General features: G+C 33.0%; 1 protein-coding gene across 1 annotated transcript; it reads left to right on the forward strand.

The window, feature by feature from the left end:
• Window positions 1-634: 634 nt before the first annotated feature.
• LOC106773447 (ultraviolet-B receptor UVR8) lies at window positions 635-13,050 on the forward strand. Its single transcript, XM_014660142.2, has 11 exons — window positions 635-777; window positions 864-1,008; window positions 1,115-1,237; window positions 1,351-1,411; window positions 2,193-2,311; window positions 3,528-3,613; window positions 5,256-5,457; window positions 9,211-9,264; window positions 10,892-11,005; window positions 11,299-11,355; window positions 12,650-13,050. Exons 1-11 carry the CDS (start codon window positions 749-751, stop codon window positions 12,845-12,847), a joined length of 1,188 nt encoding a protein of 395 aa, XP_014515628.1. The 5' UTR covers window positions 635-748; the 3' UTR covers window positions 12,848-13,050.
• The last annotated feature ends 1,190 nt before the right edge of the window (window positions 13,051-14,240 follow it).

Consider the following 14,240-nt stretch of genomic DNA (forward strand, 5'->3'; position numbering starts at 1 on the left):
AAAAACCCACAAAGAAACATAAAACAAACAACACAACACCCCTAAACAATTACACAAAACACAAAAACACACTACCATTAACACAACATCAACAACGACGAACACAAATCAAAAACCCAAAACAAATAAACACTAAACCCTCACCACAACATCCACAACGGAAGACCACAAATCAAAAACCCAAAACCTAACAACACAAACCAAAAACCCAAAACCTAAAAACGCAAACCAAAAACCCAAAAACCCAAAACCATTACCCAAAACTCGAACAAAACAAAAACAAAACTACCCTAACAAAAAACCCAAAACCCAACAACGCATTTACCTTTCTACAACGAAGCTGCCGTTCCAGACTTTCCATTTCCACCAACCGCCGACAACGGACAACGAAAAATCAAATGTCACTCAAGGGGTAACCACAACGCAGAGAACAACTAAATGAGACAGAGGACGAAACGAGAGAGATTGTGAAATGAGAGAGAAAACAGAGTTAAAGGTATATTTGGAATGCCAAATTTTCCAAACGCTACTCATTTTCATTCTCAGATTTAAAAAAAAAAAAAAAAACAACCAATGCCAATGTGTGTCAAAAATGTGTTAAAAAAGTTGTCTCAAAGTAACGAGATCCTTTCTAAAAAGTGTACAGAAACGCTAATTCGTAAGTTCCACGCACGCAAAGTGTTTGTGATAATCTTCTCTTTATTGGATACTCTCTCCACACTCTCTCTCTCACTCTGCTCCAACCTTCATGGATTCCCATTCCTGTATTATTGCATGGTTTGTTCTGTCTCTTTATGACCACTTCCTCTTTCTTTTTCTTCTCTAGTTCAAAGAAGCGTGTGTGATCGATTCTTTTCATTCAGGGGCTCTGGTGAAGATGGTCAACTTGGAATCGGCAACAACGAAGAGAAAGAATGGGTCTGTCTCGTCGAAGCTCTCCAACCTCACCGTTTCCGCTCCGTCGTTGCCGGCAGCAGAAACTCCCTCGCCATCGGTGAGGACGGCAAGGTATCTTAATCTCTCTCTGTATCTTCTCTTTTCGTTGTTATAAATCGTGTGTATCGTTCAAAATCTCATCTTTTTTGGTGGGGTGGTGGTTACTTGGGTGATGTAGTTGTTCACTTGGGGTTGGAACCAAAGGGGCACACTTGGTCATCCAGCTGAGAGTAAGTCTGAGAACAAGATTGAGAACATTCCCAGCCAGGTCAAGGCTCTTTCCAGTGTTAAGATTGTCCAGGTATACATCCATCCATTCGTTCATTCTCTTCTCTTCTCTTCAATTCATGATTATCATTCTTTTTGGTGTGCTTATTTTGTGAATATTGATGTTGAATAACTTGTGGTTGTTAGGCGGCTATTGGGGGATGGCACTGTTTGGCTGTTGATGATCAGGGCAGAGCTTATGCCTGGGGTATTATTCTATTATTCATTTCACTCCACACCATAAATCCTTTTTGCTTCCATTTCTCCATCACGTTGTTGTTCTTATTATTTTTATCATCGTCATCATCATCATCTTTTTATTATCATTATTATTACTATTACTACTACTATTCTTCTTCTTATTATTCTGTGATCAGTAGAGTTAGCATTGTCCAAAAAGTGGCAACATTATTAAGCATACTAATTGCGCGTTTAGCTCCACGTTAGGTTTTCTAGAATCACATTAAATCTTCTCATGTTTAATCTCATGCTGATGAATTGATTCTGAATCAATGCAAATTTAAATAGGATTTCTTTTGGATAGAAATTTTATAATTAGTTTTACTATTAACTTGTAATTATAAAATCATCCAAACTAAAATCACATCACTTCAAAATTAAATTTTCCAATTCTCATCCAAACACACCAAAATGTCTTCTCGTTTTCCACTTAGATTGCAATATGCCTTCCTTTCATTACTTTTTAAATCTATACCGTTCCATCCACTTATTAGTTCAACGACTCTTTGGACAAATAACCATGTCATAATATAGTTACCGACTTACTGCGTACCAGATTATTTTAGAGGAAGTCCCGTAATAATCACGTACAAATTGACAAACAGTATACTTACATGAAAATTTGAAGTTGGGTGGAGGGCCATATTATTTTTTTCCCTTTAGCTCTCCAAAATTCTGAAAGAGTGTTGATGTAGTTTAATTGATGTATATATTATAAAACTTCTAAGAGCTAGCATAATTGTTTTCAGGTGGAAATGAATATGGGCAGTGTGGTGAAGAACCTGAACGCAAGGATGATACTGGCAAACCTTTAAGGAGAGATATAGAGATCCCTCAACGCTGTGCTCCTAAGCTTGTTGTGCGGCAGGTAATTTATGTATTCCAATGCCTTGCATGCTATGGTGGAACAAAAACGGTCTGCCTTTACTTTTGTTTCTGTGCAAATCTTTAATGTTAGATGTGCATTTATTTCCTTCAATTCATTAGTTTTTTATACCTCTATAATTCCTATGAAAGTTTTCATCTAGCTTTCATCATCCTTTTGAACTCGTGAAAAGTGGATGTGAGTGACACTGTCAATATTTTGTCTTTGACAGAACGTTATAGTAGCTTTTAGTCCTTGTAATTTTGTTGTTATTATTGTACAATTCCCCTGTAACCTTAGTAGAATGTCAGACATGCCAATGATTTAGTTTCGAGATGTTTAAGTTGCTTTTGCTCAGTGCTTACTAGTAACCTTACCACAGAGAAAGAAAAAATACTGTATTTATACATATATTTTAAGTGAAGATCAAGTTACAGCTTCTGATATGTTGGAAAGCAATGGATACATCTGAGATTTTCTTTAGTTTCTGTCAAAATATATTTTAGAAAGCTTCAGATAGTATTCCTATTGTTTTTGATTTTGTATATTTGCTGTATCATGTTTTTATGACAAGCATAACAATCCTGCAATCTCAGGGATTTGTTCCCTAGAATAGTTTGTTCTTATTTCCAAAACTAACCAACAAATCTTTGTATACATATCGGATGAATGTTATGAGATATAACAAGAGAAGGAAATCATTTCCTTCTAAACTTGAGAGTTTCTTGATCCATGCAAGGCCCTGGGAGACATGTTCAATCTAAAATGGCCTATGTAAGCAATACACTGGTAAACCTATAATTGTTTTAGTTGACCTATTCTTAAGTTTTATTTTAAATGCTTAATCCCAGTAATTTTTAAAGTTAAAATTGTGATATGTGCTTTGCCCTTAGCAAGAGTAATTCTATCACCTTGACTTTTTGATGATGATGTGACAAGGAAAAAATCATTTATAGCTCAAGAAAGTTTTAATTGTTCATTTTAATTTGTTATTTATGTTGTGAATCTGAATAATTCTTGTTATGCCCTTAACCCCCATAGTCTTGCTTAATAAATCGAATTTCATTCTTTTTGGTAAAGTAATTGTGCAATAAATGCTTTCTTTGTTTGAGTTTGTATAGGTACTTTCACATTTCTATTGTAACGAATGCATCATTTGCAAATTGGATGGCATGGGTTTTACTTGGTTCAATGTTTTTCTAATTCATTTGGGGTGCAGGTTGCTGCAGGAGGAACTCACTCCGTGGTACTTACGTGTGAAGGCCATGTTTGGACATGGGGTCAGCCATGGCCTCCTGGTGACATGTAATTTTCATTTTAGAATTAAAAAAGAAATTTGTTGAGATGAAAGGAATGAACTGCATAGAAAAAGCAAGATAAAGAGTCCTATTAAGAAAACAAAACAGAAAACAACAATGAAAAACCAATTGACATTAAGCAAAGTTACTCAGTAGATCTAAAAGTTGCAGTCTAAGTGTCAAGGTATGAAGATGAATTATAGGCTTTGATACCATACCATATTTCACCATCAAACCAATTGATATTAGGTAAAGTTTTCCAACAAATAGATATAAATCGCACTCCCAGATTTGAGACCTGCTATATAAGACTTTCCAACAAAATCTAAGTGATAAAGGTTCCACTTGAAAAAGAGAATGATTTTATTATTTTCATTCATATCAATTACATTCTCCTTACCTCTATTTGTAACAATTTAATCTTCTAAAAAAGGGAAATAAGGAAACAATGTACTACAAAATAATCTAGAAGATCATACACCTATTTTATCTAATTAGGAAGACTCTATAGATATTTTCTCTAATTAAGAAGATTCTATAGATATTTCCTTTAATTACAACACTTCCTTTCAAGTTGGTAAATGAATATCAATCATTCCCAACTTGTCCACAAGATCTTGAAATCTACCCGGAGGGAGTCCTTTTGTAAAAATATATGCTATCTGAAGTTCTATAGGAACATGAGCTGTAATCACAAAGCCTCTGTCTAGATTATTTTTGATGAAATGTCTGTCAATTTCAATGTGTTTGATCTTGTCATGTTGTATTGAATTATGGGCTATGTTCATGGTAGACTTATTGTCACAAGTTGAGAAAAATGTTACTGAACAATTTAAATCCTTTGAGATTTTTGCTCATAGATAAGACTATTAACTAATTGTGGAACATGTAAGATATCCTTTAATGCAATAGATGAGTCCAAAATTATATTTTGAGAGTCGCATATAGGTATACTCTGACCATTCACAACTGTAATAAGTTGTTCTTTATTTCTTTTACCATGAGTCGAAGGACACACGAAAAGGTGTCATGATCGCTTACATTCATATCAATTACATTCTCTATTTCTGATACCAACTTGAAAAAGAAAATGATTTTATTATTTTCGTTCATATCAATTACATTCTCCTTACCTCTATTTGTAGCAATCTAATATTCTAAAAAGGGAAATAAGGAAACAATATACTAAAAAATAATCTAGAAGATCATACACCTATTTTCTCTAATTAGGAAGATTTTATAGATATTTTCTCTAATTAAGAAAGTTCTATAGATATTTCCTTTAATTACAACAGTTCCTAATATCTGAAGATCTGTTTATATTTTTTTAATTAAAAATAGATTGCAAAATCACACCTATCAAAGTGACATGCCAAAGAAGCTTCCAAAACTAGAATTCTGCTCCAAACAAATGCTTGAAATTGTAGCAAATATGGCAGTTTGCCAGGAAAAACTTTGGCACTTTTGCTTCGACCTAATTTGTTTCCCTATCTTAATCAAGTGTTTCTCTTTTCGTTTTCTTTATAATACTATACTCCTATTATCTTAATATGAACTTAATTTACTTATTCAGATGTTTTTATGCATTTTTAGTAACCAAACAGTTTCTGCATTTTGCTGACTTATAATTTTTTTGCTTTATTTTACAGAAAACAGATTTCAGTTCCTGTTCGGGTTCAAGGTCTTGAAAGTGTGAGGCTCATTGCTGTTGGAGCATTTCATAATTTGGCTCTTCAAGAGGATGGAACTTTATGGGCATGGGGAAATAATGAATATGGACAACTTGGAACTGGAGATACTCAGCCTAGATCACAACCCATTCCTGTTCAAGGACTTTCTGATCTTACTCTGGTTAGTATATCGTTCTCTGAAAACACCTTGCTATTTTCAGCTTCTGCGTCAGCAGCAGTCAGAATAAATAATATATTTTGGTATGTGAACACTGATGCATATTTCTGCATAAACCAGGGATATGACATTTCAAGATGATTTTTGGAACTCACTCTTAAATTTTATAGCAAGTAGCAGGTGACACTAGATTGATTTTTTGTGAGCTTCATAATAATGAAGAAATTCCATGTCTTCTCTGACACATGAAAACAAATATGTACGTATATAAGAATTCTTTCAATATATTTTATTGTTGAGAAGTAATTAGTAACTATTACCCAACGGGTCATGCATCATGTCGTGCTTGTTGAAATAGCTTGAAAATCCATGTAATCATTAAGTCTAAGGCAGAAGGTTGAGTGATAACCTCTGCCTAATTCTTTGTCCAAGTAGCCTTGGACAAAGCTTTCTGCCTTTTAGTCTTCCTATTATACCAACCTTCATATATATATATATATATATATATATATAAATACAGAACTATGAGAGGGGTTCCTTAAGCTCTCTAGAAATATATTTCTCTGTTTTAATCTCAAGTTAATATCAGAGTGGGTCAATCCTGTTTTGGTTTCTATCTTGTCTCATCTGTCATGACTATCATTGCTGTCTGCATCTGTTGGGCACTATTTGCTGCTGTCCACAGTTGTCTAGCTCTTTACTACAGATGTCCACTGCTGGTTGAAGCTGTCCAACACTGTCAGCCTCTGTTCTTTGCCGGTCAGCCACTGTCTGCCGCTGTTTGTCATTGTCCACCGTCACAGTTTCGTCTAGCAACCACTAGATCTGGATCGCCTCTCCAAGCGACGACGACCAACCCCGCCGGTGCTGAGGGCCAGTTCGCTGCCATGCGCATTGTCTTTGTCAGTTGCTCCTAGGAGCGTACTGTTCACGCATCGCCTTTTGCTTATTGAAATGTCACCGCACCACCTTCATAGTTGTCGTTGGTCTCTCCTCTTTCTATTCTGACCCTCAAAACTTTATTTTAGTGAAGTCCGAAGCTACCCTTGAAGAAAAGCCCTAGAGTTTTCTATTCCCTTGCTCCCTCACTCTTTTTTTTTTTTTATCAGAAAGGGTGACTGGAAGTGTTATTTCATTCTCTGAAAGTCCCTCAATTTCTTCCGAGAAGCTAAATGGAAAAATTATCTATCTTGGTTTGCTATTGTTGGAATGTTGTTTCTTGGCCTAGGACATCATGATCACCATGAACGAGAGGGAAGCCATGTGCTTGCTGAAAAAGCTGAACAGTGGAAACAAGCTGATTTCCAATTGTGTGCCCTGTTTTGGAAATCAGTGGAACCAAGACTTATGTCCCTTAGAGCTTTTAAAACTTGTTATTTCTTTTGGAAGAAAGCTCAAAGCATCTATGCTAACGATATTGAACGACTCTATGAACAAATTTGCATCTTTTAAAATGGCAGACCAAGATATGATATTCTTTATGACTAAAGCCCAATCTACTGTTGAAGAATTGAGGATGATTCTAGAATTCGAATCTTTGGAGGATATCAAGAAGAGATTGGACAAATATTGTATGGCGATGATCCTTTGTGCTCTATATTGCATCAAATCTAGTATTTCACGAGAGATCTAAACATATAGAAATTGATTGTCATTTTGTTCGTGAGAAGTTGTTTAGAAAAGAAATATGTATTGAGTATGTTAGATTAAATGACCAACTCGCATATGTGTTGACCAAGTCCTTAACGGGTTTGTTCCAAGCTTGGTATATACAATTTGTATGTTCCAACTTGAAGGGGAGGAGGTTGGGTGTTAGATAACCTTTTCCCCTAGTTCTCTTTCCAAGTAGCCTAGGATAGAAATTTTTGCCTTTTAGTCTTCCTATTGTATCAACCTTCATATATATGAATACAGAACTATGAGAGCGGTTCCTTAAGCCCTATGGAAATATATTTCTCTGTTTTAATCTCAAGTGAGCCCTATGGAAATATATTTCTTTGTTTTAATCTCAAGTGAGCTGTTGGTGCACCATAGGGTTTGAGTTATCGAACTCATGTTTTTGGATTTTTAGGTGGGGCTTGTGATGACCCGATTTAAAAAAATTAAAAGGATGGCTCTTTATCTCCTAGGATTCCCAATAGCAAATAAAAACCAAATAATTATGCTCGATGACACCCATAATTGATGACACTCCCATCATCATGGTCGTCATTGCAGCACTAATGTTGTTGTCACGCTTGCTTCACCATCAACAATCACATCACCATCTCCATTTCTCTCATCAACACCGTCGGTGCTGCCTTTACCATCATCAATTGTAGCCTTCGTCTTCAACTATGTTATGTTCTATAATTTTTCTTAGTAATATGTTCTTCTGATCTTTCTGCCATTTATTAGTTATTATGAGAAAATTATGACATGGGAATGTATTTTACCTGTCTATATTATTTTTAATGCATGCAGAGGTTTGTAAATATAGTTTTTCATATCCTCCGTAAACTCTTACAAGTCAAGTTTGAGGATCTTTTATCTCTCCTTCCTTTTATTATGCTTGAGTTTGACAACATTGAATATAACTTTGCATATTACCTCTTGTGCCCCTTTTGTTTTCTCTTTTCCTTTGTCAAGTTTGTTTTACAATGGTTAACAGAAGGATGATTCTGTCATACCTTTTGTAGTGTTTCTTGCACTACCATTGGCAAAGAGGAAATATAAGTTATAGAACAACCATGGGGCTAGGATGGCTTGCCTAATTTTCCTTGTAGTTTTAAAATGTGTGATAATATATGCTCAATAATGTAAATTTATCCTTCTAATAAGTTGTGGTGTCAAATTTATTTCCTCAGTCTGTATCTAGTTGCATGTCAGCAAAGTGACAACAATATAATGTGTATTGTATTATGTTTGGATTGAGATTTTTTTTTGTTTTCAAAAATAATTATAAAAAAAAAACACATTTCATACTTTTTATTTTAATGATTTTGTGTAATAAATTGTGAAAACAAGAATTTGTTTTCACCATTACCTATGCTACATGTTTAAAACAAGAAATAAAGTGAAAACAAATCCTTTTTTGTTATGGTTCATGGACATAGGAAATGAAAAGAAATCTTTATCTCAAATCAAATAGATAATTAATTAGACAAGTTATTTGGTAATATCTGAAGATTCCTCTTTATAAACTTGTGTGATTCAGAATTAGATGTATGCTTTAGAACACAGGCATATATCAGTGTTACAACTTGTGCGTGTGTATGTGTCCACGCTTGCAAGTGTGTGTGTTTGTGAGCTGTTTTGGTGCGCAAGCAAATATTAAGTTTATGCATGTAGGTAGAATGCTGGATTATTACAAATGCTTAGCCTTTGTTTGGTATTAATGAAATTAATAAGATGAATGAAGATAGAATTATTATAAGTAGTATGGTGGGGAAGAACAATAGGAAAAATAATTTAAAATTGGTGGGATCCAATGTACTACTTCTCACTATCTCTACTTATCGCTCTATCTCTTTACACGTATGTTCTCTTTTTTTCTTCTACCAATCCCCTTTAATTTTCTTTTTATTTTTCATATATTTCCATTTTACCAACTTGCGCGAATAGCTCCTTGCTTCCAGTGGCATTGTTTCTCTTGGGGTTATATTTGGATGTGCATAGGAGTTGAGGATTGTTATACATCTGTACCCTGCAAACTTTCAATCTTTGATTATAGTTTAAATATCTAATTTATTACATTAAATCTGTTTGGAACTCTAGGTTGATATTGCAGCTGGTGGATGGCATTCTACTGCATTGACCGATGAAGGAGAGGTACTTTTTGTGTGTAGAATCTATTGGTTTTAAAGTTTAATTTGAAGATATACCATTAAAATATTTGAACTATACATTTAACTTCATATGTTTAAATTTTTTAGTTTTATGTTTCTTTTGAAAATAGCTGTTATAGGAGAAAACCATATATAAATTATTGTTTTTGAAAATAGCTTTTGCAATAAAGTAAGCTGCTTGTTTTACTTTTTTAATAGAATCAATTTAGATGATCTATGATCTTACAAAGTTGTTTAGACCTAACATAACCTTACAAAACGACATGTAAGGTAAAGATCGTCATCACTTATATATATACTTTTTGGCCACTATCTCTAGTCATTGTGGGACTTGAGTTTTTCCCAGTACACCCCTTCACATTCAGCACTATTGGACTTGGTTCGTGTAATATGATGAGTGACCCTTTTAATGGATCTTGGTTATACTATGATATGATCTTGCAAAATGATTTAGGCTTAAGCCTACAAAAAAGGCTTTACTCCCTCTCTGAACCAAAGTAATCCAATTTTGAATGAATTGGTTCGGTTTGGAATTGGATCTCTGCAGTTCAATATTCTTATAAAATTAGTCAAATAAAAATTGGTAAGCATAGGGGCCAAGGATAAACATTCAAAATAATATTATATCCTCTTTAGATATGCTACTACAAATTATTATATTTTATGAAAGAATAAAATGTACATCTTAAAAGTAAATGCTTTTCTAAAGAAATGTAAATAGGGGAAGTTTTAAATAATATTGTTTATTTTCAGTCTCTTTGGTGCTGCAATAGTTATCCTTCAATTTGATGGGTTGGAGGATACCAATGGTAGGATCAAAGAGAAATATGCATCATTATCTTTTATTTATCTATTACAATCAAATTCCTTGTTGATTGGTAGTTATGCATGTCATCATGGTCATAAGAAGTCCCTCCTTTTCAGCCTTCACTTCATTATTCTTTTCATCCTCTTTTTATAGAGTCGTTAATTAGTTGTTTCGATATGGCACGAAGTGAGATTAAGAAAAGTGACAAGGAGGTGCATTATTAAGGACTGAGCAGAAGGATATGTAGTACACGCATTGCCTAGATAAGAGATCTCAATTAGGTGGTGCGGGTGTCTCAACACCTTTAACTTAACCATGGAAATTGCAAGGCCTATGTCACAAGGTCAAAACCAAAGGATTTCACCAATGAGGAACCAAACACAACACAGTCCTCTGGTCTTTCGAGAGGACCAGACTCTCCTCACCTATCTCTTTACCGAAATACCAAGAAAGAAAAAAACTAAAGAAAACACCCTCCCAAACGGACTTTATAATAGTCTGACACAACAAACTCAATCCCCAGACAGTTATAACTGTCACTCCCTCTTATTTCTTCTAACATAAATGTTTCCCTTGAACCTATCACAAGCCCATTGGATGCAAGTGGTCATTCTCCATGGAGTTATAGGTTTCTATGTAGTAAAGGAGTAAGAGGGGCTATAGCTTTCAGTTGTGTTTTTGTTTATTTGTTGATATTTGATACTTAATACTACCACTCTTTCCTTCTGTCTGGTCTTTTTGTTTCTGTTAATATTTTTGTGGTGATTTGGCTATAAGTTTATCTTTGTTAACATTATTTCAGGTATATGGCTGGGGAAGGGGGGAACATGGCAGGCTTGGGTTTGGTGATAGTGACAAGAGCAGTAAAATGGTACCCCAGAAGGTTCAACTTTTAGCTGGAGAAGATATTGTGCAGGTACTTCTTTTTTCTTTCTACACTAACAAAACATAGTGCATCAATGTCATGGCTTGGTAATGACAACAAGAAATTTCTAGCCTTTAACTTTGACATCATTGATGCTCCAAAATGAAGAACCAAAATATCCAAAACTATTTTAATTCTGAAGATGTATATTTAGCTTCTCACATCATATGAACCTTTTTGACTTCCACGTTGTTGCTTCATATCTCGTACTAATCATGACAATTTAAGGGAGGAATTTTTATGGGTAATCATTTTTCTGATATAAAGATATTTGATTTGTTCAGGTATCCTGTGGAGGTACTCACTCAGTGGCATTAACCCGCGATGGCCGCATGTTTTCTGTAAGTATTTTCTATGCCATCTTTGTTTCTCTTTCTATGATTTGGTCATATAAAAGAATCATTCAAAAACAGATTTAATATATTGATTATTCAATTTTGTCTTCTTATTGGTAAAATATTCCATCAAGTCTTTCAATCTTTTAAAACGTAATATTGTGATCAATTTTGATCCAATTAACATTAAAATAGTTAGTAAACAAATACTGTAGATTTTTATTCCCATATAAATAGTTTATAAAATCCATATATCAATTTCAACACACGAAAGAGCCTTACTGTTTTATTTTAAAAATTTGAGGGACCTGATTGAATCTTAAATAGTTAACACTTATATATATTTAAAATTTAGATACTTGATTGAATCTTTTATTAAAAAAGGGATTAAATTGAACAAGAATAAATAAATGAATGAATAATATAACTAAAAGGTAACTAAGCCAGCCTTTTTTTCCTTTATTTTTAAATGCACTACTTTTGGTTCTTCAAACACTATCTAAGCCATTTTTCTTATTTAGCGTTGTTTAAATCACCAAAGACTAACATTGATGCCTTTCAAAATTAAGTATTTTTAAAAATGGACAAAATCTTTTACAGATTAAAACTGAATTTACAAAGTTCAGAATGACTGAACACGTTTTACCCTTATTTGTCTTATTTTCAGGTTTTAATTAGTGACATAGTTAAAGTATTTGTTTAGGACTTTGACTGAACATGCTAGATCTAATGTTCAATTGGACCAAAATAAAAGAAATAAAATGTATGCAAAATTAAATATTAAAGGTTGAACCAAAAGTTGTGATTTTCCAAAATGGAATGACTATAATCACAAGAAAAATAGGAGAACTGGAATCCCTTACTAAAGGGTTTAACATTGCAATTCAACCTATCCTTAAAATGTGTGGTTTTGTGTTTTATGTTAGGTAGTTAGTAGTGATGTATTGTGATACATATGTCTGAAAATATAAACACTTGAAATTCAGTATCCCCTTGTTCTCTTCTCTTATTGAATTTGGATTCTCTATTGGATTTTTGCTGTGCTGATCCTATGCTATACCTTCAAAATATATACTAATAGACACTGATTTTGATGTTTTAAAATATATAAAAAGATTTTTAAAGTACCAATGTATTGTTAATGCCCAGCAGAGAACAATATCAAAAAACCCAGTATAGAATTTGGACTCCTCTTTTCTTCTTTGTCCTTGCTAGTGTGCATTAAAAAAATGGAGATTTTGAATGAATTAAAAAACACAGTGATTTAAGTATATCATTTGTTGGGTTGAACTGTTTGCAGTTTGGTAGAGGTGACCATGGACGTCTTGGATATGGTAGGAAAGTGACGACTGGTCAACCAATGGAGGTACCTATAAACCTTCCTCCTCCACACAACCTCACTGCCACTGAAGCTGAGGGACATTGGATAGCCAAACTTGTTGCCTGTGGTGGCAGACATACCTTGGCAATAGTACAATGGAAAAACAGATCATCTTAACTTTTCATATATCATAAAGATAAACCAAAAGGCTAATCACTCACTCTGTTGTCTTGAGTTTGGAATGATCTTCTTTTGCTAGTAAGTTCAATAGATATACTATTTTAAAACTTTCTTGTGTTATTTCTTACTGGTATGAGATAAAGCAAAAACTGAAGAAGTGGATGATGCTGGCTAATCACTCATTTGAAACTCTGTTGTGTTGAGTTTGGTATGATCTTCTTTTGGTAATAACTATTTTAAAACTTTCTTATGTTATTTCTTAAAATATTTTACTAGCGTAAGATCGTTTTTTTATTTAAAACATTGCCTTTGAATGCAATAGAGACATTAAGTTTTCTTTTAATAGAACTATACATCAACTAAAAATTTCTTGGTTTCTCAAAACCTAGTCTTTTCTGAGTGATAAGTATTACATATTTTGTTTTTAGTATGATAAGAAAAAAAAATTATAGTTGTGGTACAAAATTTTTAATTTTGTTAAAATGGAGTTAAATTATAGGGAGTTTTTATTTTTTGCTTTTGTTTTATAAATTTAAAATTTTTAGTAATTTTTCTATAATTAATTATATCTCTACATTGGTTTCTTCTTTAATAAAATATGTGATAATTATAAAGATAAAACACATATTCAGTCCAATAGAATTATTAAAATTAAAGATATTATATTAATATCGTATTTGTTCTGTTATATTAAAAACAAAATATTTTACTGTAGATTAATGTGTTATTCTAAAATAATTCAATAAAATTTAATATAATATTATTATGAGATGAATAAGTTACTTTTAAGTCCACGAGATAATTATTCTTTATCATCCCCTTCTTTTCTCTTAATATGATATATCTTGTTAGGGAAACTCAAAATATGTATGGAAGGTTTCACTTTGTACTTCCACAAATTTACAAAATGTTAATTACACTCTTATTTAAAACGTTTTTAATTTTTATAAAAACATTTCTCTCTTCTTCAATGCTCACGCTTTCATATTTCTTGTAGAACTCACTTTCTCTTTTTGCATCGGATTTCACTTTCTCTCCTTCCATCCTCTCTTTCGTGTCGTTAATATCTGCTTCCACTCTTTCCTTTGTTTTCATACACACAAGGTAAGGAATAACATGTTTAAAAAACTATTCTGATGACAATTAAGAAATGGAAAGAATTAAAATTAGAAAAGAGAAAAGATAGAGAAAATTTATGAGATGTAGACACGCCATTAAGTTCTACATTTCTTAAAACTCTCCACTTACTTCATCCTAAAAGTTATTTAAGTATTCTAGGGATCTTTTTGTTAACGCCTTTGAATAAATCAATTTTAAGAATGAATTGTATTCTTAAATTTCTTATTATAAATGATAATTTGTTTCACAGTCTTTTTAAGGATCTTATCTT

Source organism: Vigna radiata, chromosome 1 (assembly GCF_000741045.1).
Source record: "Vigna radiata var. radiata cultivar VC1973A chromosome 1, Vradiata_ver6, whole genome shotgun sequence".
NCBI lineage: Eukaryota > Viridiplantae > Streptophyta > Magnoliopsida > Fabales > Fabaceae > Vigna > Vigna radiata.

Bases quoted from the DNA above. Each gene is read 5' to 3' on its own strand.
- LOC106773447 (XM_014660142.2), top strand. From the start codon at position 749: ATGGATTCCCATTCCTGTATTATTGCATG. The intron at 1,412-2,192 runs GTATTATTCTAT...AATTGTTTTCAG, and splicing joins GGGCAGAGCTTATGCCTGGG to GTGGAAATGAATATGGGCAG. The intron at 11,006-11,298 runs GTACTTCTTTTT...TGATTTGTTCAG, and splicing joins CTGGAGAAGATATTGTGCAG to GTATCCTGTGGAGGTACTCA.